Here is a 24,058-nt window from a genome sequence, read left to right on the forward strand (position 1 = left end):
TGGCTGCTGAGTTTCCCACATTATAACAGTGACTACACTCCAAAAGTACTTCATTGGCTGTAAAGTGCTTTGAACATCCTGAGGTCATGAAAGGCGCTATATAAATGCAATTTCTATCTTTCTGTCTGACCGACACAGCCGGACACACCGCTCCTTCATGAGTTACCTTTGAAACCTTCCCCCACCTCAGCCCCCAGTTTCTTCCCTTTTCTCCTAAAGGCACAGATCGTGCCTACCCCACCACCACACCCAATCTTCATGGATGCTCCTCGATCATGAATAACCTATTCAGCCAGAGAACAGTTAATTGACTGTGAAGGTCTTTGGGGCATCCTGAGGTGAAAGTTGCGATATAAATGCAAGTTCTTCCAATCACATCTGAGCCTGGCTCTGTCCTCGCGTGACGTTCCTGTGCAGCTCCGGCTGTAAGTCACTGGCTGGTAATCACAAGCAGGAGCTATGGCTGGTGTTAACCCTCCCTAGCATAGTGGTACTAAAGCCAACTGTAACATCCAAATTGCTGCCTTGGATGAGAGGGGTTAATGCAGTAGAGCAGGAATCAAACATGGCCCCTTCTGACCTGAATGGCTTGATGACATTCACCAGGTGAATGCAGTTAGCCGTTGGGGCAAGCGCTCAGATTCTTTACCAATCAAGTCCTCCTGAAAATCAATGCAAAGCATTAAAAGGTGAGTGCACAGAGCTCCTACAAAGACTGAGTGGGTAAATGTTCTGCAAAGTGTGGTGCCAAGTCATACAGAGCAGAAGATCCCAGTTGGATCTCCTGACGGTACAAAAGTTTCCGATTTCCGCTGACGCGGAAGAGGACACAATGACTGGTCTCAGCAGACCCCAGTCTGGGAAGGGGGGCGGGTACAAAATCAGCCATCTCACCACACACCAAGTTGAATACCGTACCACAGTGTGTTTACCCAATAATCCATCAGAGGAACATTATTCAGCACATTCTGATAGGAAGGTGAGGTGAGAGTGACTGTCCTTGACATCAAGGCAGCATTCGACTGAGTGTGGCATCAAGGAGCCCCAATCAAACTTCAGTCACTGGGGAAGCAGGAAGAAAACGCCCCACTGGCTGGAGTCATACCTGGCACAAAGGAAGATGGTTGTGGTTCTTGGAGGTCAATCATCACAACCCCAGGACGTCGCTGCAGGAGTTCTTCTAGGTCCAACTATATTCAGCTGCTTCATCAATGAGCTTCCCTCCATCACAAGGTCAGAAGTCAGGCTGTTTGCTAGTGATTGCAGTGTTCAGCTCCATTTGCAATTCCTCAGAAAATGAAGCAGTCTATGCCCGCATGTAACAAGACCTGGACAACATTCAGGCTTGGGTTGATAGTTGACAAGTAACATTCGTGCCACAAAAGTGCCAGGCAATGACCATCTCCAACAAGAGAGAGCCTAACCATCTCCCATGCACCTGCTGCCCTTGTCCTTCTAGGTGACATTCAGTGTCATTATCACCAAGTCTCCTACCATCAACATCTTGGGTGTCACCATTGACCAGAAACTCAATTGGACCAGCCATGTAAATGCCATGGCTACTAGAGGAGGTCAGAGGCTGGGTATTCTGCAGCAAATGGCTCACCTACTGACTCCTCAGTCTTTCCACCACCTTCAAGGTACAAGTCAGGAGTGTGATGGAATACTTGCCTAGATGAGTACAGCTGCAACAACACTCAAGAAACTGAACACCATCCAGGACAAAGCCATCCGCTTGATCGACACTTCAGCCACTCGCCTAAACATCCAACACCAGCTCACCATGCTATTTACTGGATGCACTGCAGCAACATGCCAAGGCTTCCTCGGCAGCACCTCCCAAACCCACAATCTCCAGCATCTAGAAGGACAAGGGCTGCAGGTGCATGGGAACACCATCACCTCCAAGTCACACCCCATCTTGATTTGGACATAGATCTCCATTCCTTCAGTCTCGCTGGGTCATAATTACTACCAAACCTTCACCACACGACTGCAGCCAATTAAGAAGGCCCACCACCACCGCCGCCTCGATGGCAACTAGGGATGGGCAATAAATGCTGGCCACCTTAAATAATAAAAAGCTGTTCGAGAATATGGGATACTGAAACCAGATTTCCATCATTTATCCAAACTATCCCTGCATTGAAAAGTTAAGGTCCTCTGTAAGGGAACGTGACAACCATTTTGTGCACAGCAAAGTTCTACCAAGAAGTGAATGACCAGTTAATCTGGGTTTTTTTTGGTCATGTTTGGTGAAGGAGGAATGTTGGGTATGGCCAAGGGCGGAGCTCCCTGCTCTTCATCAAATAGTGCTATGGGTTCATTAACTTTCAACGGGTTTAATGTCACATCTGAAGGACAACACCTCAGACAATGCAACTTTCCTTCAATACGGCAGTGATGTTTCAACTCAAATCCTGGCCTGTGGTTTGACTCTATAACCACCTATCTGAAAGTTGTAAATTAACAAGTATACGAATGAGCAAAACCATTTGGCCATCCAGGAAGAACCTACAGCCCTTCCATCGAATCATGTATCATAAATTATTCCATGTTTTTGCCTCCACCATCTTACTCTGAAGTTGATCACTCCTTGAACAACTTACTGACATCAGTCTTAAATTTGCCTTTTACTACTTTTGAACCTGTTCTACTGTCGCAGTTTAATTTGAAGTTGTGTTGCAGATTTACCCTTCCCTTTACCATTATTTCCTCTCCGTCTTCTTTGTTCAAGGCTGAAAGCCATGGACTTCCCACATCTTTCCTCATAAGTCAAGTCTTCTGGCACTAGGGATCAGTCTCGTGGGACTTTGCACCACCTCCAAAAGGCAGCTCCGACCTCCTTTCGCAAGAGGCCCACAGCGGAGATGGTACTTAGATACAGTTTTGTGGGCTTGGATAGTAACCACGTGTCTACTTGTTTACACATTGCAACCTTACTGATGTCACCCCGTGCAGTTTACCAGATGAGGTCGTAAGGTCAACTTGAATGATCGGATTAAGCATTTTAAGAGCGGCAAGTGTTATTCCGTGACATTTACACCAGGAAATGTATACTTTGGTATTGCTTTCTACAGCCACTTGCTCCTCTGGTATATAGGATAGCTTTAAACTCTGCATGCACTCATTCCAATAACAGAATTACCCACTGTCAGGCCAGGTACCGCCATTCGCATCGGCAAGTTTTGTCCCCCACTTGACTATAATATTAGACAAAATTCTTCACCCCGAATCTGAAAATGTCAAGACATCCTGCTTCGGGTCAGTTTCGCACAGGGCTCGTGAAGAAGTTGCACAATAAAACCAGCCACCTGTGCCCTACTTACATACAACACTGGAAAATAATAAAGCCACCGTGAACACCAGCTGTTAACAAGTCTGCCTGATCCACAGCTCGACAGGAGGGAAACCAAGAGGAAATATTTTCTTCCATCTTCGAACTTTTAGGTATTTAAAATAACGGAAAATGCTAACGATTGAGGGCTTGGATATTTGATATGATTAAAATCAAAGTGACCAGGGGGGGTTTCAGTGGTGTAATACACTGGTTACCCAGCATACCATCATGTAGAGTGCAAGGTTTAGTTTCTCCTGCATAATTTGCAAGGCACTACACTGCCAAATGTTTGCATCTCCTTTGGGAGGTGATACAGTGTAGGCCATACATTTCTCCACAGGTGAACATAACATTAAAAAATAGGAGCAGGAGGAGGCCATTCGGCCCCTCGAGCCTGCTCGCCATTCAATAAGATCATGGCTGATCTTCGGCCTCAACTCCACATCCCCCGCACTACCCACAAATCCCTCGATTGCCTTAGTGTCCAAAAATCTATCAATCTCTGTCTTGAATATACTCAACGACCGAGCCTCCACAGCCCTCTGGGGTAGAGAATTCCAAAGATTCACCACCCTCAGTGAAGAAATTTCTCCTCGTCTCAGTCCTAAATGGTCGACCCCTTATTCTGAGACTGTGACCCCCCCCTAGTTCCAGACTCTCCAGGTGAGGCTCAAGTCACACAGCAAGTCACCCCATTTCATCAACCTCTGAGCAACCAGTTTATTGAACAGCAGGGGGCCTAACAGAAAGTATCTGGAGCAGTCTCAGTTGGCCAATGATACAAGGCAAGTCCAGAGAAGGATTGTGTGAAGTCTTGCCCTTTTAAAGATCTTGGTGGAGAAATTCGGTACCGCCCCGTTCGGGGCACAATTATCGGCCGGGCGCAAAGTTTAGCGCCTGGCGCTAATTATCGCCTCCGACTGCAAACTTGGCTTCTATCGCCCCTGGAGGTGATTGGAGCACTAAATCAGGCGCTACACACCTCTCTTAAGGCGCTAACGCCAAGGAGCGATGCGCTACCTCAGAGCGCTGGCGAAGCTCATGTGATGTCAGTCAGCAATGGAACACAGACACACTGGCGCCGGCCAGTTCTTAAAGGGGAGGGTTGATCTTGCTCTCCATCCACACCCTGCTCATTGCAGCCTTGAATCTCGGCCCGGAGAGTCCTGTACATCAAATCTGCTGGAAAGAACACTGGAGAGGCCCAGGGAAAGAGCTCAGAGTGCAACCCCCACAGTCTCTTCTAAACGATGCAAGGAAGGTCAAATCAAAATGAACCTGCAAAGTGCTGCTCAGTACCCAAAACTCCTTCACACAGCGTTGAATCTCTCCAGAAGTCTCTCTCTCTCGGAATGTGTGGTGCAAAAATGTCGCCAACAAAAAAAGGCAGGAAGCAGTTGCCTTTAAATAGTGCTCCCCCAGTCCCTTCCCGACTGCAAAACGTTCCCCTCAGCCTGTCATTGCTAGCGGCAGGGGGCGCCACTCAATATCCAGTCCGGGGCGTTGCATGCTCAACTGACGTCACGATCTGCAGACGAGGAGATCGTGGCGGTAGTGTTTAGCGCCGCCGCAAAATGTCTGGTCAATTTCGCGAGCGGTGCAAACATTGCCGCGCCCGGGCGCTAGTTGCTTTGCGCCCCATTAGGGCATTAACGGGAAGCGCAAAGCAACCACATTCCCCCCCTCCCTTTCTTTCCTTTGCCCCAAATGGGTCTCAGTCCTTAGCAAGCACCTGCCAAAAGCAGGCCTCCCCTTGCCGCTCGCATGTCAAAATCAAGTGTGGTGGGTGAACGGGCATCCTGATCCAATGGGGGTGAATTTCCACCTGGGTTCCACCGCTCATCCACCATCATTTTGGAGCAAAAGCCTCAGAAGCCCCAGAATAACTGGGTTTTTCCTTGAAGTGGAAGAACCCTTCGGAGACTCACTCCCCGTCTCTGCCAGAGCCACTTTCTATTGGTGCCTCAACACTACATTGTCCATTCTATAAATGTCATAATCATACAGCACAGGAGGCTATTCAGCCCATTGTGCCTGTGCTAGCTCTTTGAAAGAGCGATTCAGTTAGTCCCACTCACTGTCCCCTGTAAGTTGCCTGGCCGCGCCAGGGGTCCTGCGCAGCCGGCTTTTCGATAGAAAAACCACATGCGTGCGGTATTTTGAATGGGCCGCGCGGCCTGAAAATAAAATACGGGGAACATTGGTCTCACTCCCCCCTGCTCTTTCCCCACAGCCCTGCAAATTTTTCCTTTCAAGTATTTATCCAATTCCCTTTTGAAAGTTACTATTGAATCTGCTTCCACCGCCCTGTCAAGCAGTGCATTCCAGATCACAACAATTCGCTGCATTAAAAAAACTCATCTCCCCTCTGGTTCATTTGCCAATGTCTCCCCTGGTTAACGACCCTCCTGCCACTGTAAAGTTTCTCCCCCATCTATTCTATCAAAACCCCATATTATGTTGAACCCTTCTATTAAATCTTAGCTTAACCTTCTCCGCTCCAAGGAGAACAATTCCAGCTTCTCACAGAAACCCAGAAACCCCACAGTGCAGATAGAGGCCATTTCGGCCCATCGAGCCTGCACCGACACATATCCCACCCGATCCCCGTAACCCCTACACCAACACATATCCCACCCTATCCCCGTAACCCCACGTATTTAATCTCCCTAACACTAAGGGTCAATTTATCACAGCCAATCAACCTAACCCGCACATCTTTGGACTGTGGGAGGAAACCGGAGCACCCGGAGGAAACCCACGCAAACACGGGGAGAATGTGCAAACTCCACACAGTCAGTCACCCGAGGCCGGATTCGAACCCGGGTCCCTGGCGCTGTGAGGCAACAGTGCTAACCACTATGCCACCGTATAGTGGTTACTGGTAACTGAAGTCCCTCACACCTGGTGTCATTCTGGTAAATCTCCGCTGCCCCCGCTCCAAGGTCTTGACATCTTTCCTGAGGTGTGGTGCCCAGAACTGGACACAATACTCCAGCTGAGGCCTAACCAGCTCACCATGACTTCCTTCCTTTTGTGCTCTATTCTTCGGTTTATAAAGCTATGGATCCCGTATACCTTACTTGTCCTGCCACCTTCAAAGATTTGTGTATGTGAACCTTGGCTCTCGCTGTTCTTGCACCCTCTTTAACATTGTACCACTTAGTTTATATTGCCTCTCTTCATTCTTCCTTCTAAAATGCATCACTAATTAACAAAATGAATACCGAGGCCAAAAACTATACAACTATGCAACACTATCAGAGCAAACTGTGGATCAATGAGGAGACCAGACGAAATTAAGTGGGAAGCGGCGTGCATAGAAAAACGTTTGGACTCCCTCTCACCTGCCCAATTTTTGTCTCCTTCTGAAGGCCGAGCCTTGTGCATCTAATGAAGTCAAGTTTGTTGAGACCAGGCAGCCCCCTCCCCCCCTCCGCCAATATCTCACCTCAAAGGCACGTGTTGGAGTAGGAGATTTGACGAGGTGCCACAACCCATGATTTCTACTCGCTGTGCACGGCGGCATTTGTTCAAGACGGCAGCAATTCCAAGTTTTAAAAAAAAAATCCCAGAGGCAGCGAAACCACAATTTTCTGAGTGGATCTGAGCAATATATATATATATATAAAAAATCACTCACCCTAGTCATCTGTGGGCCTTGATAGCGAGTCAAATGAAAATGATAAAAGTGTGAAGTTAACAGGATTCGATGGGAAGGCAAGAAATTGATTACAAGTGATTCACCAAGCCGAGGAATTGTGTGGCTGAAGGGGTTAAAATGAACCCTCTCAGAATTCAGACAGCCGAGGTGACCACTAATTAAGTGATGCCAGCAAAATTAAAATCAGAACAAAGGAGTGGGGTCATGTGAAAATGAACAAGAACTAAAAGAAACCAGGTTGAGATAAGAAATATCACAATAAAAATTGACTTACGTAAAAAGGCAAAACTAAACAAAGAACATTGTGAGAAGCTTCGCAAAACCAAGATAAGACGCAGTTGTGGGACCAGACAGAATATGTGCGTTTTGCGTAAGCGATAAGGAATATGCTGCTTTAGCTAAAAATTGTAGACAGCAGAATATAGGGGTCATGGGAATTTGACCTGTGACCAAAGGCATAGTAAGATGTAACTAACCTTTACTAATACTGAAAAGAATAAATAAGCCATATGTGATCAGGTGATTATTGCAATACAATGTGATTGGATGAAAATAGAATAAAAAGCTGTACCAACCAAGAGAGAACGAGAAGGGTGTCACTAGACCGCGGGGTCTATGACCTTCTCCCAGAACGTTCTGTTAATAAGCTGTGTACTTTTACTTTAAGACAGACTCGAGTGAATTTATTTTTCACCTACATGGCCAACCCCCCAAAAACTAAATCAAACATTACAAAAAAATATAACTGAAAAGGTTTAGTTTCCCACGCCCAGTTCTACTGATAGTTGGAACACTTTCAGGGCTGCGCTGCCATAATCTGTGTGCGCGCGTTTTTTTTTATTTTTTATAAAAGGCCCTCCTTTACTCAAAGTTGTTATTGAGTGCAAGTGGAACAAAGTAATAAGCTGGATAGTAAAAGATGACAAAAGAAAACTGACAATGCAGTCACAAACCAAGTCCATCAACCAAAGTGTGGCACTTTCAGCAGTATTTGGAGTGAGCTACATTGGTGCAAATTAAAGAGTAGTTGTTAGTGGAAACTTTTTTTTTTTTTTTTAAAAGAGGGATGGTTTGGCACAGTGGGAGATATTGGCCTCTCAACTGAGGGGCCTGGTTTTAAATCCAACCAAGACTCATGGGTTCCTAAATCCAGATCCTAGCGGGCACAGACTTGCAACACAAAATGTGGAACTCGCTACCAGCTGGAGTAGTTGAGGTGAATAGCATAGATGGATTTAACTTCAATGGGGCGGAGGTGGAAAGGGTGGCCAGCTTTAAGTTCCTCGGAGTCCACATCACGGAAGACCTCTCCTGGTCCCTCAACACCTCCTCTCTGGTGAAGAAGGCCCAGCAGCGCCTATATTTCTTGAGGAGGCTGAAGGGATGTAATCTGTCACCCCCGATCCTCTCTAACTTCTACCGCTGCACTATAGAGAGCATCCTGACAAACTGTATCACGGTATGGTACGGCAGCTGTAGCTCCCATGACCGGAAAGCCCTGCAGCGGGTAGTCAAAACTGCCCAACGCATTACCGGCACCCGGCTACCGACCATAGAACATATATATCAGAAACGCTGCCTACGGAGGGCACGGTCCATCATCAAAGACCCTACCCACCCCAGCCTGTTCACCCTCCTACCATCTGGAAGACGCTACAGATGCATTCGCACCCGTACGACCAGATTTAGGAACAGCTTCTTTCCCAGGGCTGTCATCCTACTGAACTCCACAAATAAACACTAAAGCCTGCACATCTGCCGATGCACTTTATTATGGTCATATTTATGCTAATATATATGTACAAATGTATGTTGAAATGTTTAAGTGTCCTAATCCAAATTGTACACTCTCGGGAGCCGCAAGCCTACATTTCGTTGTACTGCACTTGTGCACTAACAATGACAATAAAAGTTGATTTGATTTGAAGGTGAAGCTATAGATAAGTGGACGAGGGAGAAAGGAATAGAAGGATATGTTGATAGGATTAGGAGGGGTGGGAGGAGGCTGGTGTGGAGCATAAACACCGGCACGGACCCATGGGGCCGAATGGTCTGTTTCTGTGCTGTAAGATTCCACGTAAAACTGCCCCTAATTAAGCGACAACTGGCGATCTCATTCAGAGGCCACGAAAAGACGTAAAACCGGTAATAGAATGAGGTGTTCTTCCAAGAGGCTGGGACCGAGGGTACATTATCGGGACAGAGTGCTTTGGAGCTTTACTCTGCATCTAACCTTACCTAGGATTGCTCGACGCCGACAACAGCCCAGGATCGAAGTGCGCCAATCCCCCAGCACTAACGGAGAGCACAAAAATCCAGGAAATTTAAAAAAACTGTCGAGATGAAAGCTCACAATGAAAATGACTTGCATTAACAAAAAAAAACATATTCTCTTTTATTAGTCAAACACTAAGAAATAGGAACTTGCAGCTGCTGCTAAACATCACTGACCAGAGATAATCCCCTGTGTACAAGTGCATGTCCAAACTCAGCCCCCCTGTTTAGTGCATAGTCAATGTAAACATAAGCCATTCTCTGTACCCATCATGTAATGTGCTTTAGTTTCCTTGGCCGTGGCTTTTGAAAATTAAACAAATTTTTTTTTTTTTTTTGAGTTCCAACTCTTTCTTCACACCGAATAATTCCAGCAACAAAAATGTGCACAAAACACAATCTGAACAGTTTCTACAAAAACAAACCTCTGCTGTGCAAAATGATGATCCAGGTTTCCAAAGGGCTTGGGGTTCATCCAGCACAAGGGATGTGGAAATGTAGGACCACAATGGAAATGGAGAGGACCGTTACGTCTTTAATAAGGGGGACTTCTTTTACCTGAATTGCCACATAGTGCTGAAGGTTAACGAAGGGAGTTTTACCTCATGTCTCTCAGTTCTCCCTTGTGTCCGCCCACCCCCCCCCCAAACCCACCTCCACAGGTGCTGGTCAGGGGCAGCTTGCAAGAATGGGATTTGGTCTAGAACTCCTCCCAGGAGAGAGACCAACAGTTGCCGGGGGGGGGGGGGGGGAAAGAGATAGGCTTCCCCAGAGCTAAACGGGCACCAGCAGCCTTCATTAGGAACAGGGGTAGGCCATTCAGCCCCCTCGAGGCCTGTTCCCCAACCCTCCCGAGAACCCTGCCCAAAATGGTCGGTTGCCATGGGCAAGAGAACCGAACGCAGTGAATGACAACATGCTGTTGACTTTGGGAGTTACTGAAGCCAAGCTGGATCCTGCACATTTTCTATCAATGGCCACTGGGTAGCAATTCTGGGGTACGGTAGCATAGTGGTTATGTTACTGGACTAGTAATCCAGAGGCCTGGACTAATGATCCGGAGACGTGAGTTCAAATCCCACCACAGCAGCTGGGGGGATTCAGTTAATTAAATAAATCTGGAATTAAAAAACTAGTGTCAGTAATGGTGACCTGAAACTACCGGATTGTCGTAAAAACCCATCTGCTTCATTAATGTCCTTTAGGGAAGGAAATCTGCTGCCCTTACCCGGTCTGGCCTATATGTGACGCCAGACCCACAGCAATGTGGTTGACTCTTAACTGCCCTTTGCGGTTCAAGGTGGCAGCTCACCACCACCTTCTCAAGGGCAATTAGGGATGGGCAATAAATGCTGGCTTTGCCAGCGACGCTCACATCCCAGGAACTAATTTTTTTAAATGCCCCCCCCACCCCCCGAGACACTGAGGCTAATTGTAGTACCTCCAATTGCTGGCCGGGCTGAGGTAGTTCGACTCAACGGGAGATCCTTTAAGTTCTGTACGTCTCAGTACACACACAACGCATCAACTGACGCCATATTGGGGTGGGGGGATGGAAAGAGCTTGGCCAGCGGTTTTAAAGCGTAAACACAGGAACAAGAGATGATAAGGGTTGAGCTGATTTGCAAAACAGCACTGAGTGGGTGTACAGATACGTTGCTTTCTATAATATTCAAGCCAACACTTTTACAGTCCCGTGTGCTTGCAAACGTAGAACTGGGTAAACTGGCTAATAAATTGCAATTCTCAACCATTACACAGGGTCCAATCAGTTCAGTGTCACACAGCTTTAAGGCCCCACAAACACAATTCAAACCTTCTGGATTTTTTCTTTACATTGCTTAATGCACGAGACAAAAACATCCCAGACCGGTGGGCAAATGTCCTACATGAAACATGGTGCAGGATTGTCCTGCACCCATTTTAAGTAGTTCTTGGATTATGACATCATTGCATTCTGCCCTGGGTATACCGAGGATCTATTCTAGTCGACACTTCTCCCTCCCCAGGTTAAAACTGTCGTCACCGCCGCTGTGCCACCCGATTGCGTACCTCTGCAGCGTGTGGTCTGCCAATAGAGGGTCTTAAGAAGCCATGCAAACAGAGCTCCTTCCAATGGCAGGACACGAGCACTACCCCACTTCCATTTTATTTAGATATATATTTGATCAAAACAGCCTACCGAGAGCTTCGATCTCACGTTAAGGGCTGCAGGGAGAATAGAGGAAGGGGTTAACGGGTTAGGGTACCAGAAGACAGAAGCATTTTTTTGGGTTAGGTACAGACCAGAACACAAGATCCACTCAACGCTCTACACAAATTTTTTTTTTTTTTTTTTATAAACAGGAAGACTGAGCTAATTGAAACATCAGAGTCCTCAATGCAGAAGTGGTGGCTAGAATTAGGGTCCGAGTTTGCACTAGACAGGGCTTGAACCCAAAGCTGCTTTTGCTCCAGGGATGGGAGAAATAGCAAACCAAACCTAATGGAAAGCTCAACTTCAGAGGTCCATGGGGTTTCTGCAGCTCCTGATTCATGTAGGAAGAAAGCACATTCCCATTGGAATTTTTCAGCCCTCATCAACGCTTGAACAGACTAAAAAAAAATGCAACAGAAAGCAGCTCCGGATAGTACTGCGAGAAAACCTTTTTCTCAATCCACGATTACAACCTTCTGCTTTAAACAAAATCCCTCCCAACAAAAACACTGAAAATATTACAGCGCGCCATGTTCAGAAGGGCTATTGGCCTGTGAACAGGTGGAAATGACAAACCCGCACCAACCCCCACCCCTGTGATTCCTGTATCGTCAGGGATAGACAATACTACGCTGAAGCAATATGGAAAGAAATGTGATTAAAAATATTTCGAACGTTATTCACAACTTTAATTCCTACAAGTATAGTTTGAGCTGGCTCTGAACAAGGTTAAAATAGTTTAGAACAATTTATCTGCTACAGGAAACTCTCGATTTACCGGCACCTAAATAACTGGAAATCTCTGTTAACCGGCAAAATTCAGGAGTAGGTTCAGGTAAGTTTTACTTCATATTAGTGGCCGTTCCTGGATCTGTGGCTGTGTAACTGGGGTTCCTGCACCTGTTGCTAAGCAACAGGGACGCTTGGTCTGTGGCCGGAGTTCCTGCACATGTTGCTAAGCAACAGGGAAGCCTGGATTTTTTGCTGTGTACGGAGCTCTCGTACCTTTTACTATACCCCTCTGTAATCCGGACTTTTTGATAAACCGGCACCACGCCGGCCCGTCGGTGCCGGATAATAAAGAGTTTCCTGTACATCACAAGTAATATTTGTAACTGATCACGAACGCGGCTCTCATCAGCTCGTCGCTGTAAGAAGGGATTTTTTTTTTTTTTTTTTTGCGATGTCACGTCACTTGTCGGGGCAGGGCTTAGCTTCCAGGCCCAACACCCACTGTTTGGGTCACCTCGCAGCCATTCTGCAGCTGGTTTGTCCCGCAGGTGGCGACTGTACACACGCAGTGCAAACTTTGTTGTCGTTTAAAACCCGCATTGAAAAAAATCCGTACACTTTTTTTTTACACAAAGACTAAAAGATAGAAAAATGGTGTCAGACGAGAGGAAGTCACCTGGTCACCATCAATGCTCCCTGTCATAAGAGTCCCAGACCTGAAACGTTAACTCTGTTTCTCTCTCCACGGATGCTGCCTGGCCTGCTGAGTATTTCCAGCATTTTCTGTTGTTAGTTCAGATTTCCAGCATCCGCAGTATTTTGCTATTGTATTTTTTTTTCCCCCGGCTGTGCAGCCTTTTTTTTTAAGGGGCTGCGCCACCCGTTCAAAAGACTGCGAGCATGCGCGGTTTTATCGATTGAAAAGCCGGCTGCGCGGGGGCCCGTGACTTTCAGGGAACATTGGTCACGACTGAGTCACCGGTTGGGCCCTGCAATAAAGACCACGTTAAGCCTCTCGCCTAAATGCTTAGCCGATGGCGAGATCATCCCCATTGTAAGATCACAGAGGGTGCGTCACTGTAGTGCTCGTGGTGCAGGACTTGCAACCCGAAGGGTCGCCAGTTCAAATCCCACCAGGGCACGTTGTGAAACTGAATTCAATACATCTGGCAACTGGCCGGCTGGCGCCAGACATGAAAAAAGACAAGAGACAAAAATGGCCGCAGGTACCCAACGAGGTTACTGCACGTCCTACATGTGACTCCAGTCCCACACCGCATGGCTGGCTTGCATTAGGAGTGGGGATGGGCCAGACATGTGGAACAGCCAGGGTGGCCCACACCCCCCAAGAACAAATGAAAAAACAAATGGGCTCCTGAATCAAAATAGTGACCTTGCACGCTCAGTACTCGTGTCTAACAGGGAACCCCCCCCCCCGATCAGTCTTTCTAGGAATCCGGACAAACAGGGGATGAAGGGGAGCAGAAATCAAATCTGGCAGACTCCCAAATTGCAAAAACCCGAGAGCCTCTATATTAGAGGCGAGTGGTATCCACTCTTCTCCTTTGTAGGCTGTGTCTTCAGTACAGGATGGGGTAGATTCCTCTGGAATTTGAATGCTGATCTCTCTAGTTAGCACAATGTGTAAACCGGAGTTCACTGTAGACGAGGGGGACACTCAGTGTGACAAAGTCACGGTCTGATTGTAACAGAAGCAGCTGGGTGGCACCCAAGAGATCCAGCTTCAACATTACTGCGCTGTGCGCGGAACCCAGTATGGCACGCCTTTACATAGATTCTTAGTAAGCTGAAAAACCGGCTGTGCAACATATGCGACTGCATATATTAACCATGGGTGAGAATTTCACGGTAACGTGGCCAAGAAATGAGGTTTCAAGGGCAGATTTCCAGAGAGTTAAGTGGGAAGACTCAAGGTGCAAATCTCAGCTTGTACTTCATGAACCACATTTCGACAGCAGAGCTTGATTAACTTTTTGTATACAAAAAAAATTCATTTATACAAAAAGTCTAAACGTCCAACAACTGACTGCAACAAACTAACTCAAATGGAGAGGTGATCAAAGGGCTTTATAATGCAGAAAGGATCTCTGAAAATGGTCAAGATATTGGAATGATTCCATTAATCAGCGATCGTGGTTATGCAACTTGTACTGTATCCAGATACTCACACGATCAGAGATGTTAAGGACTCTACTTAAGCAGCGTTCCTCTATCCCTTCTTGTGAAGTTGCTGGTTAACATTTCGGTTGTACTATCACAGTAACTTTCCTTTGTAACGTGGCCACAAGAGGGTACCACAGTATCAAAACTACAATCCTGGGAGACAGAGATTGTTCAAAGAACGCAATTTCCCCCCCCCACCACCTTCTCCTGCCCAACCCTAAATTGAACTCAGCCGGAGTGCATTCACGCGCGGCTTATGGCCGAGTTTGGGAAGAATTAATGTTGAAATCGAGGAGCCCGAACGCGAAATCTCCTTGCCTGAGGAAGCACTGACTGGGGCAAGTAATGGCACAGGGTTTACACCGGGCCAGTCTCTGGGATTTTGCAATGGGTGTTAAAGTGCAGCAGAAAGTGTAACTGAGAATTTTCTGCTTCACCTCTGCAGCCCAGCCTGGCTCTGCTCCCACTGCACCAGTGGCTGCGGAGTGAGACCAGTCAAAGGCTGCACGCCAACCTGCACATCGCAAAAAAAAAAACACGGTCAGCAGTTTGGCCACAGCTAAACACAGCTGTTAAGTGAAAGGGGGGCCGTGCTCATTACTTGTGAAACCCGAGTGGGCTTCGCGATCATCTGCGTCCCTCTTAAAAACCATTCCAAAGTATTAAATAATTTCGACATCTGATTTGTTTTTTTAAAAAAAGAATTAGGTTTAATTAGAGAAGGGAAGATGGTGGATGGGGGGGTGGGGAGGAGAACTTTTTTTTTTTTTTTAGTTTAAAGTACTCCCCAATTTTATTATATTAAAAAAAATTATTAAAAATCTTGTTTGATGTCTATTTTTTTTTTTAAAAACACAGACGGTGTCTTTCCACTTGACCCCGTCTGGTTAGGTCTCCTCACTGCTAGACTGTCCCGAGGGTGCTACCGGGAGAGGAGCAATTCTATTGAAAGCATTGGAACGGGGGAGGGGGAGGGGCTGGCGGTGGAGGAGGGGGATTTCAAGCTGATCTGGAGGGGGGGCTGATTCTAAGCCTCCTGACACTCTCCATCCAACTAGCACCCCCCCCCCCCCACCATGTTACAGGCTGGCGTGCAGTGTCCCCAAGATGGCAACGATTCCCTGGGCACGAGAGCCGCCAGACAGACCAGTTCAAAAGCGCTTTCAATAAAATGCCAGCAATCCGAAAGAGCCACCAAAAAAAAAAAATGTAGTCAGTCAGTCAGCAACTGCAAAGGAGAAAAGACAGATTAATGTGTAACCCTTTTTTTCCGGAAACATTACACCCTGTCTGTTCACTTTACAGATTGAAAATTTCAAAAGAGAGAGAGATTGATAAGATTGTTAGGCAAGGGTTACGGAACCAAGGCGGGCAGACGGAGAAACTCAGCAGGTCCGGCAGCATCTGTGAAGAGAGAGAAACAGAGTTAACGTTTCAGGTCGATGATCCTTCGTCAGAACTGGAAAAAAAGCAGGAAATGGAACAGATTTTTAAGCAAGTGTGGGGGTTGGGAAAGGGGGGAGGGGATGAAAGAATAAAAGGGAAGGTCTGTGATAGGATGGAAGGCACTTTCCCTGCCCCTGCACTTGCTTAAAAACCTGTTCCACCTCCAGCTTTTTCCAGTTCTGACGAAGGGTCATCGACCTGAAACGTTAACTCGGTTTCTCTTTCTTCACAGATGCTGCCTGACCTGCTGAGTTTCTCCAGCATTTTCTGTTTTAATTTCAGATTGCCAGCATCTGCAGTGTTTTGCTTTTGTGTTGGGAGTTAAGATACAGATCAGCCATGATCTCACTGAATGGCGGAGCAGGCTCGAGGGGCTGAATGGCCCGCTCCCGTTCCCATGTTCCTCGCTGCTGACTGACCGGCCGTGTATTGGCAGCATTTTCCACTCTTGTTTGCAATGGAGCCACTCCTGCAGCGGCCTTCCTAGGAATGCCTGTCCAGTCTGGTTTTGGACAGAACAGTCGGGATTTTTTCTTTTTTTTTCTTCTTTGAGTGGGCCGCCGAGAAACGTCATCAGCAAAAAAAAGCACCGATCCCACCTCCTCCCGCAGACATACGCCGTCGACCCTAAACCTTCTCCCCTTAAGGCAACGAGTGCACGATGTAACTGGGGAGAAAACTGCTGGGGGGGGGGGGGCGGGGGAAGCTAAGAGTCTGCGACCGCGTGAGGACTGAATTAACAGATTGCAGCATTTAACCCAAAACGGCGAGGTAAATCCATCAGTCCCAGCCACGCACACAGCTCAGTAGCTCCTCCCAGTTAGTTCTCCCGACTGTGCTGTCAGAAACCCACCGACACAGCCCCTGGGCCAAACAGAAGTATTTTTGTTTTTCCTTCAAACAAAAAAAACCACACAAACAGAAGTCAATACAGGGATTTAAAAAAGACACCAATAATTCTCGGCGATGCGTTGGGTTTTCTTTTCTCCTCTCCCGCTAAAATGTCTGGATGGTGACTCGCGTTCTCAAAAGTTCAAACACTGCCGTGTTCCGAGCGACCCAATGCAAGCCGGGGATGTGCGGGAAGCTGAAGAATTCGGCCTGTCCTTTCTCCCCCGGGGATCACTGTTGGGTGAGAGTGCCCCCCAACCTCTCCTAAAGCCAGGGAATACCATAAAGAGCCCAAGAACAGAGACAAAAAAATGCAAAAAATAGAAACTAGAGTCTGGGTTCATTGGGGTAGAACACGAAACCCAGTCAACGCCCTTCCAGCACTTCGCGCGCACATGTACAGGACTGCACCATCTCGGTTAGGATGTGGGCGGTCTCCTTCCGCACCCCCCCCCCCTCCCCCGCGGTCAAGGGTCCATAGGTGTTTGACGCATCTCACACAGGACAGCAGGAAGCGATCTGCTGAACTTTGCCCAGGTCTGCGAGGAGCTGCTTCATCCGGTGCTTGAGTTGAGGCAATCGGGTCAGTGGGTCGGGGGGCTCCAACTCACCAGAGTAGTCCAGCCAACTCTCCAGAACTAGAAGGGAGACGGAAAACAAAGAAAATGGAATTACTTGTCGCAAGTGCCTGCGTTACCCCACTATTTTTCTGCGACAGTTTCATTTACGCTCCCGCCAAGGCTTCTTCGGCGGCACTTCCCGCGACCCGCAGCAGGCGCGTGGGAACACCGTCGCCTCCCAAGTCACAAACACACCCTCCCGAATGGACATATATCGCCCGTTTCTTCATCGTCGCTAGGTCAAAATTCTGGAACTCTCTACCAGTGTTCCCGCCAAGCTGCGAGTGTGCGTGGCCGCGCAGTGATCCACAAGGTCCCGTGCAGTTTGCTCGCAAGCTTTTACACTAAAGATACCGCGCATGCTCAGAAATTTAAAGGGACCGCACACTGAAAGAAACAGGCCGCGCAGAACAGTGCAGCTTACAGGGAACATTGTTCTCTACCGAACAGCACTGTGGGAGTGCCTTCACCACAGGGACTGCAGAGGTTTAAGGCGGCGGCTCACCACCACCTTCTCGAGGGCAATTAGGGATGGGCAATAAATGCTGGCCTTGCCAGCGATGCCCACCTCTTGAGAATAAATTTAAAAAAAAACAAATGTTCAGAGCCAATGTAGGTCAGCGAGCACAGGGGTGATGGGTGAACGGGACTTGGTGTGAGTTAGGACATGGGCAGCCGAGTTTTGGATGACCTCAAGTTTATGTCGGGTAGAATGTGGGAGGCCAGCCAGGAGTGCGTTGGAATAGTCAAGTCTAGAGGTAACAAAAGCATGGATGAGGGTTTCAGCAGCAGATGAGCTGAGGCAGGAGCGGAGACGGGCGATGTTACAGAGGTGGAAATAGGCGGTCTTAGTTACGCCGTGGATATTCAGTAGCGGATGAGCTGAGCAGGGGCAGAATCGGGTGATGTTGCGGAAGTGGAAATAGGCAGTCTTAGTGAAGGAACAGATATGTGGTCGGAAGCTCATTTCGGGGTCAAATATGACACCAAGGTCGCGAACAAGCTGGTTCAGCCTCAGACGGTTGCCAGGGAGAGGGATCGAGTTGGTGACTAAGGAACGGAGTTTGTGGTGGGGACCGAAGACAATGGCTTCAGTCTTCTCAATATTTAGTTGGAGGAAATTTCTGCTCATCCTGTACTGGATTATCAGACAAGGATTCTGACAATTTAGACACCGTGGAGGGGTCGAGAGAAGTGGTAGTGAGGTAGAGCTGGGTGTCGTCAGCGTACATGTGGAAATTGACGCTGTGTTTTCGGATGATGTCACCAAGGGGCAGCTTGTAGATGAGAAATAGGAGGGGGCCAAGGATAGATCCTTGGGGATCACCAGAGGTAAAGATGCGGGAGCAGGAAGAGAAGCCACTGCAGGTGATTCTCTGGCGACGACTGGGTAGGGAAGAATGGAACCAGGCGAGTGCAGTCCCACCCAGTTGGACGATGGTGGAGAGGCGTTGGAGGAGGATGGTAGTGGTCAACCGTGTCAAAGGCTGCAGACAGGTCGAGAAGGGATAGTTTACCTTTGTTACAGTCACATAGGATCTCCTCTGCACCCTTTCAAAGGCCTCGACGGTCTCTCTAAATCCCAGAATTGGACACAACAATCGGCTGAGGCCGAACCAGTGATCCACAATGGTTTAAAATAACTTCCTTTCTTTTGCACTCTATGCCTCTATTTATAAAGTCAAGGATCCCGTATTTTTTAAAAATTAGCTCGATCAACTTGTCCTGCCATCTTCAAAGATTTATGTACGTGAACCTTCATGTCAACTGACACCGTCGGAATGGAAGGCTGTGTGAAAACATTTACCGTATTTGCCTTTTCTCCGCCCCCCCCCCCCCACCCCCCATTTGCTTTTCTATAAGGGGGCCTTGCCGAGCGTCACTGCCCACTCTGGTGAGTTTGGGTATGGGGGGGGGGGGTGGCGGGGAAGGGATACCTTCATTGCAAGAGGATTTGAGTACAGGAGCAAGGATGTCTTATTACAGTTGTACAGGGCCTTGGTGAGACCACACCTGGAGTACTGTGTGCAGTTTTGGTCTCCTTACCTAAGGAAGGATATACTTGCCATAGAGGGAGTGCAGCAAAGGTTCACCAGACTGATTCCTGGGATGGCAGGACTGTAGTATGAGGAGAGATTGGGTCGACTAGGCCTGTATTCACTAGAGTTTAGAAGAATGAGAGGGGATCTCATTGAAACGTATAAAATTCTGACAGGGCTAGATAGACTGGATGCAGGGAGGATGTTTTCCCCTGGCTTGGGGGGGGGTCTGGAACGAGGGGGTCACAGTCTCAGGATACGGGGTAGGACATTTAGGGCTGAGATGAGGAGAAATTTCTTCACTCAGAGGGTGGTGAACGTGTGGAATTCTCTACCACAGAAGGCTGTGGAGGCCAAGTCACCGAATATATTTAAGAAGTAGATAGATTTCTAGAGACAAAAGGCATCAAGGGGTACGGGGAGAGAGCGGGAATATGGTATTGAGATGGAGGATCAGCCACGATCATACTGAATGGCGGAGCAGGCTCGAAGGGCCGAATGGCCGACTCCTGCTCCTATGTTTCTATGAAATGTTAAGCTCACGACAGACAAACCCTTCCATTTACCGTCCAGCTCTCTCTCAATGAAGTCCATCCGATGGCAGACCTCATCCTGCAACGACTCGATGTGCGTCAGCAAGTTGACCTGCCACTGCAGCTGTGGGTCGCTGGCTCCCCCGTCCTCACCTTCCTTCAAAACGCAGCTTTCCTTCTCCCGCTGGGCCTCAGGGGCCGAGTCACCGCTGCTGCCATGGACCTGACAGAAGGGCAGAGGAAACGGTTTTAAAAGTTCCAAAGTGGCGGATCTGCAGACTCACAGGAGGAGGGAAGGCAATAAGTCAGACCAGGTACTGCGGCGTGCCCTTGCTGCAATGGCCCAGAAATTAGTGTCCCAACGCGCGAGTAAGCACCGTGTACTCACGGGTGGGACCGATGGAATTGCTGGTTTTCTGCATGCACAGCGCATGCGCGGGAAACCGGCATTTCTGATCCTCTGAACCAAGGGGTTCAGAGGTCGAACGCGTGCGCGCAGGAGTCTGCGTGTGCGCGTTGAACTTCCTTTTCCCCCCAGGTTTGCCCGTGCGTGAAGGCCTCCACTTTTTACACTTTAAAAAACCAGACGTAAGGACTTAAATTTTAAAAGCTAAGTGGTCTATTAATTAAAATTAGAATTTTTTTTCCACAGGTTTATTATTTTTAAAGACTTTACAGTAAGGTTAGTGTATTTTTAGCCCCGATTTTTTATAAAATTATTTTTTTCAAAAATTTAAATTATTGTTTAAAATAGTTATTTAAAGTTATTTATAGTTCATTTAAATAGTGTGATTTAAAAAAAAATTTATTTCAAGTTTAAGTACTGTTTTGGGCGCCCGGAGTTTTCATGAGTTTGACAGTTCTTACTGTCAAACTCATGAATGAACTTTTGCATCCTCCGATTGGTTGCCCAGTGCTCACGTGATCCCAGCCGACGCATCGCACTAAGTACGCCGCTGGATCACGCAAGCACAGCGCGCCGGGAGCTGGACCGGGCCACAGACAGGAAATCCACGCAGACCCAGGCTTCAACTGCCAGCGCGCTAGGTAAGTGTAGGTCGGGGGCTTGCACCCGCGGGAAGCCCCCGACACGAATTTCTGGGCCAATATAGAGTGGGGAGGGGAGAAGAGAACGGGGGACATTGTTTTCCTCCTCCCTCTTTCTGAAGCTGCTGACTCATTCTAAGGTACAGTTCCACAGGCAGCACTGGACACCCTCCAGCAGCTCGCTCAGAGACATAGTACGTACAGCACAGAAACAGGCCGTTCGGCCGCACAGGTCTGTGCCGGGGTTTATGCTCCACACCAGCCTCCTCCCACCTTACTTCATACGGATTAGGAGCAGGAGTCGGCCACTCGAGCCTGCTCCGCCATTCAATAAGATCATGGCTGATCTGATTACTCCACATTCCCGCCTACCCCCGATAACCTTTCACCCCCCTTGCTTACCAAGAATCTATCCACCTCTGCCGTAAAAATATTCAAAGGCTCTGCTTCCACCGCCCTCTGAGGAAGAGAGTTCCAAAGACTCACGATCCTCTGTGAGAAACAATTTCTCCTCATATCTGTCTTAAATGGGCGACCCCTTATTTTTAAACAGTGACCCCTAGTTCTAGATTCTCCCACAAGAGGAAACACCCTCTCCACATCCCCCCTGTCCAGACCCCTCAGGATCTTATATGTTTCAATCAAGTCACCTCTTACTCTTCTAAACTCCAGCGGATACAAGGCTAGCCTGTCCAACCTTTCCTCATAAGCCAACCCGCCCATTCCAGGTATTAGTCTAGTAAACCTTCTCTGAACTGCTTCCAACGCATTTACATCCTTCCTTAAATAAGGAGACCAATACTGTACACAGTACTCCAGATGTGGTCTCACCAATGCCCTGTAACCTCGTAGTATTATATACAGCACAGGAGTCCATTCGGCCCATCGTGCCTGTGCCCGCTCCTCGGTATACAGTTAGTCCCCACTCCCCCCCTGCTCTTTCCAATTCCCTTCTGAAAGCTGTTTCCACCGCCCACTCAGGTGGTCATTCAGCAACTATGAGCAGAGACAGTGAACGTTGGGGAGGGCTTCGCAGCAGAGCTTGACCTGGGCCTCGACAGACAGCCACACAAACTGCACTTTCGAGCAGGCGTCACTGGATAGCGAGCAGGAGCGGGGATCCTGGCCCATTGTCCCCCCCCCCCCCCCCCCCACTTCATTCCAGCGACACCCGGACCAATTGTAGTGTATACCCCCTCCCTGCCCCTGCTCATCTGTTGCGGAAACCCTCATCGGTGCCTTTGCTCCCGCTAGACTCGACTATTCCAACGCTCTCCTGACCCGCCTCTCATCTTCAGCCCTCCGAAAAACTGGAGCTCATCCAAAACTCAGCTCATGCCAAGTTCCATTTACCCGTCACCCGCTGACCGACACCGGCTCCCGGGTCTGGCAGTGCCTCGATTTTAAAATTCTCATCCCGGTTTTAAAATCCCTCCATGGCCCTCGTCCCTCCCTATCTCTGTAACCTCCTCCAGCCCTACAAGCCTCCGAGATCTCTGCCCTCCTCCAATTCTGGCCTCTTGCGCACCCCCGATTTTCATCGCTCAGCCATTGGCGGCCGTGCCTTCAGCTGCCTGGGCCCTAAGCTCTGGAATTCCCTGCCTAAACCCCTCCGCCTCTCTCCCCCTCTTCTTTAAAATGCTCCTTTAAAAACCTACCACTTTGACCTAGCTTCTGGACACTTGACCTAATATCTCCTCGTGTGGCTCGGTGTCAAACTTTGTCTGGTTACAGTCCTGTGAAGCGCCTGGGGACTTTTTACTATGTTAAAGGCGCTATATAAATACAAGCTGTTGCTGCTACCACTGAGATCAGCCTGGATGCGTATGGCTCCGTTACGCAGTCCCTTCACTAACAGACGTCAAGGAACCGTTCAGCAATTCTACATAAATCGGCACCAGGGCAGAACAAAGCACACGGGCGAATGGCTGGCACCAGGGCTGCTGCGACACATCAGACTCGAGCGGGACAGGTGAATCTGTGAGCCGGGATTTGAAGATGCGGTCCTTCACTGTAGACCAGGCAAATCCACTGCAAAACAGGGACATAACGAAGACAAAACTAGCAGGGGGAAAAATTGAGTCGCGCCCCCTTTGGGGCGCTACTTTTAGCACCCCGAAAAATTAGCACCCCCCGCGGCCGAAATTCATCGGTAGCGCCCCAAGAGGGAAGCGGGGTGCTACTGGAAGCTCCCCTGCCTCCCTCTTGTGCTGCTGCGAGGGAATATCGCGACTCTATGTGCCGCAGCGCCACGCCGCGGTATTGCAAACCTTGCCCTTGTGCAGCGCGACCCGGGGCCCAGCTGGGCCACCAGGGATCAGAGTGCCGGCAAAAGAACGCGGCACTCCACGGGAGGGGGGGGGCTGCTGAGGAGGCCGGGGACGGGAGCGGAAGCAGGTGCTGGCAGGCGGCCAGCAACAAAAATGGCTGCCCGGCACCTCGCCTTTAATTAGCGCCGCCCCGGCCGCAGGTAGGCCCCCCTGACCCCGTCAGACATAGCGTCCGGTGGTAAGTCAGGGGGGCGCTACCGAAGATTGCGGCTGGGGTGCTGCGCACGGCGATGACGTCATCGCTGGTTGCGCAGCGCCGCGAGGCGCTAATGGTTACCAGCGCCGCTAACCTCCCGCTGAATTTTGCGGGAGGCGTTGGCGGCGCCGCGCCCGGGCGCAAAGCAACCGAATTTTCCCCTTCAATCTCTTACTTCATTAAGTGGCAAAGAGCATCTCTTTGTAAAAGGCATATTGATCTGAAATCACTGCAGATTCACTAAACCCGCATTGACAAATTTGTTGACAAACTTTATTTTCATTCCAGAATTTATGTATTTTTTTTTTTTACTGAGGAACATATATTTTTTTTTTACCGAGGAACATATTTTTTTTTTTTTTTTTTAAAGAGGATTGTTAAGATGCTATTTTAGGTGCTGCTCCCCTTGATCTAGTTAATAAACTAGTCAATTAAAATCCGATGACAAAAATGTGCCCAATTCAGTGCAGCTGCTGTCAACAAAGCCACTGATTGTACTGAAAATTTTGCTTGCGGTTGATAGTTATCAGATTTTCCGACTTCCTCCAAGCTCCTGATGTGATGT

The 24,058-nt window shown here is 48.4% G+C and overlaps 1 protein-coding gene across 4 annotated transcripts in view; it reads right to left on the reverse strand.

Moving 5' to 3' along the window:
- Positions 1 to 7,834: 7,834 nt before the first annotated feature.
- The window catches only part of phf20b (PHD finger protein 20, b), an 88,942-nt gene continuing 72,718 nt past the window's right edge, over positions 7,835 to 24,058 (reverse strand). For all 4 annotated transcript variants that reach the window (XM_086005771.1, XM_086005770.1, XM_086005769.1 and 1 more), the window contains 2 exons: positions 19,954 to 20,143; positions 7,835 to 17,366 (listed from right to left, as the gene is read on the reverse strand). In XM_086005771.1, the coding sequence (XP_085861897.1) occupies positions 17,224 to 17,366; positions 19,954 to 20,143 (333 nt within the window). In that variant the 3' untranslated portion in view covers positions 7,835 to 17,223. The remainder of the gene's footprint in view (positions 17,367 to 19,953; positions 20,144 to 24,058) is intronic.

The sequence above is a fragment of the Somniosus microcephalus genome, chromosome 13, assembly GCF_052327205.1.
Source record: "Somniosus microcephalus isolate GS21.2 chromosome 13, FLI_Smic_1.0, whole genome shotgun sequence".
NCBI lineage: Eukaryota > Metazoa > Chordata > Chondrichthyes > Squaliformes > Somniosidae > Somniosus > Somniosus microcephalus.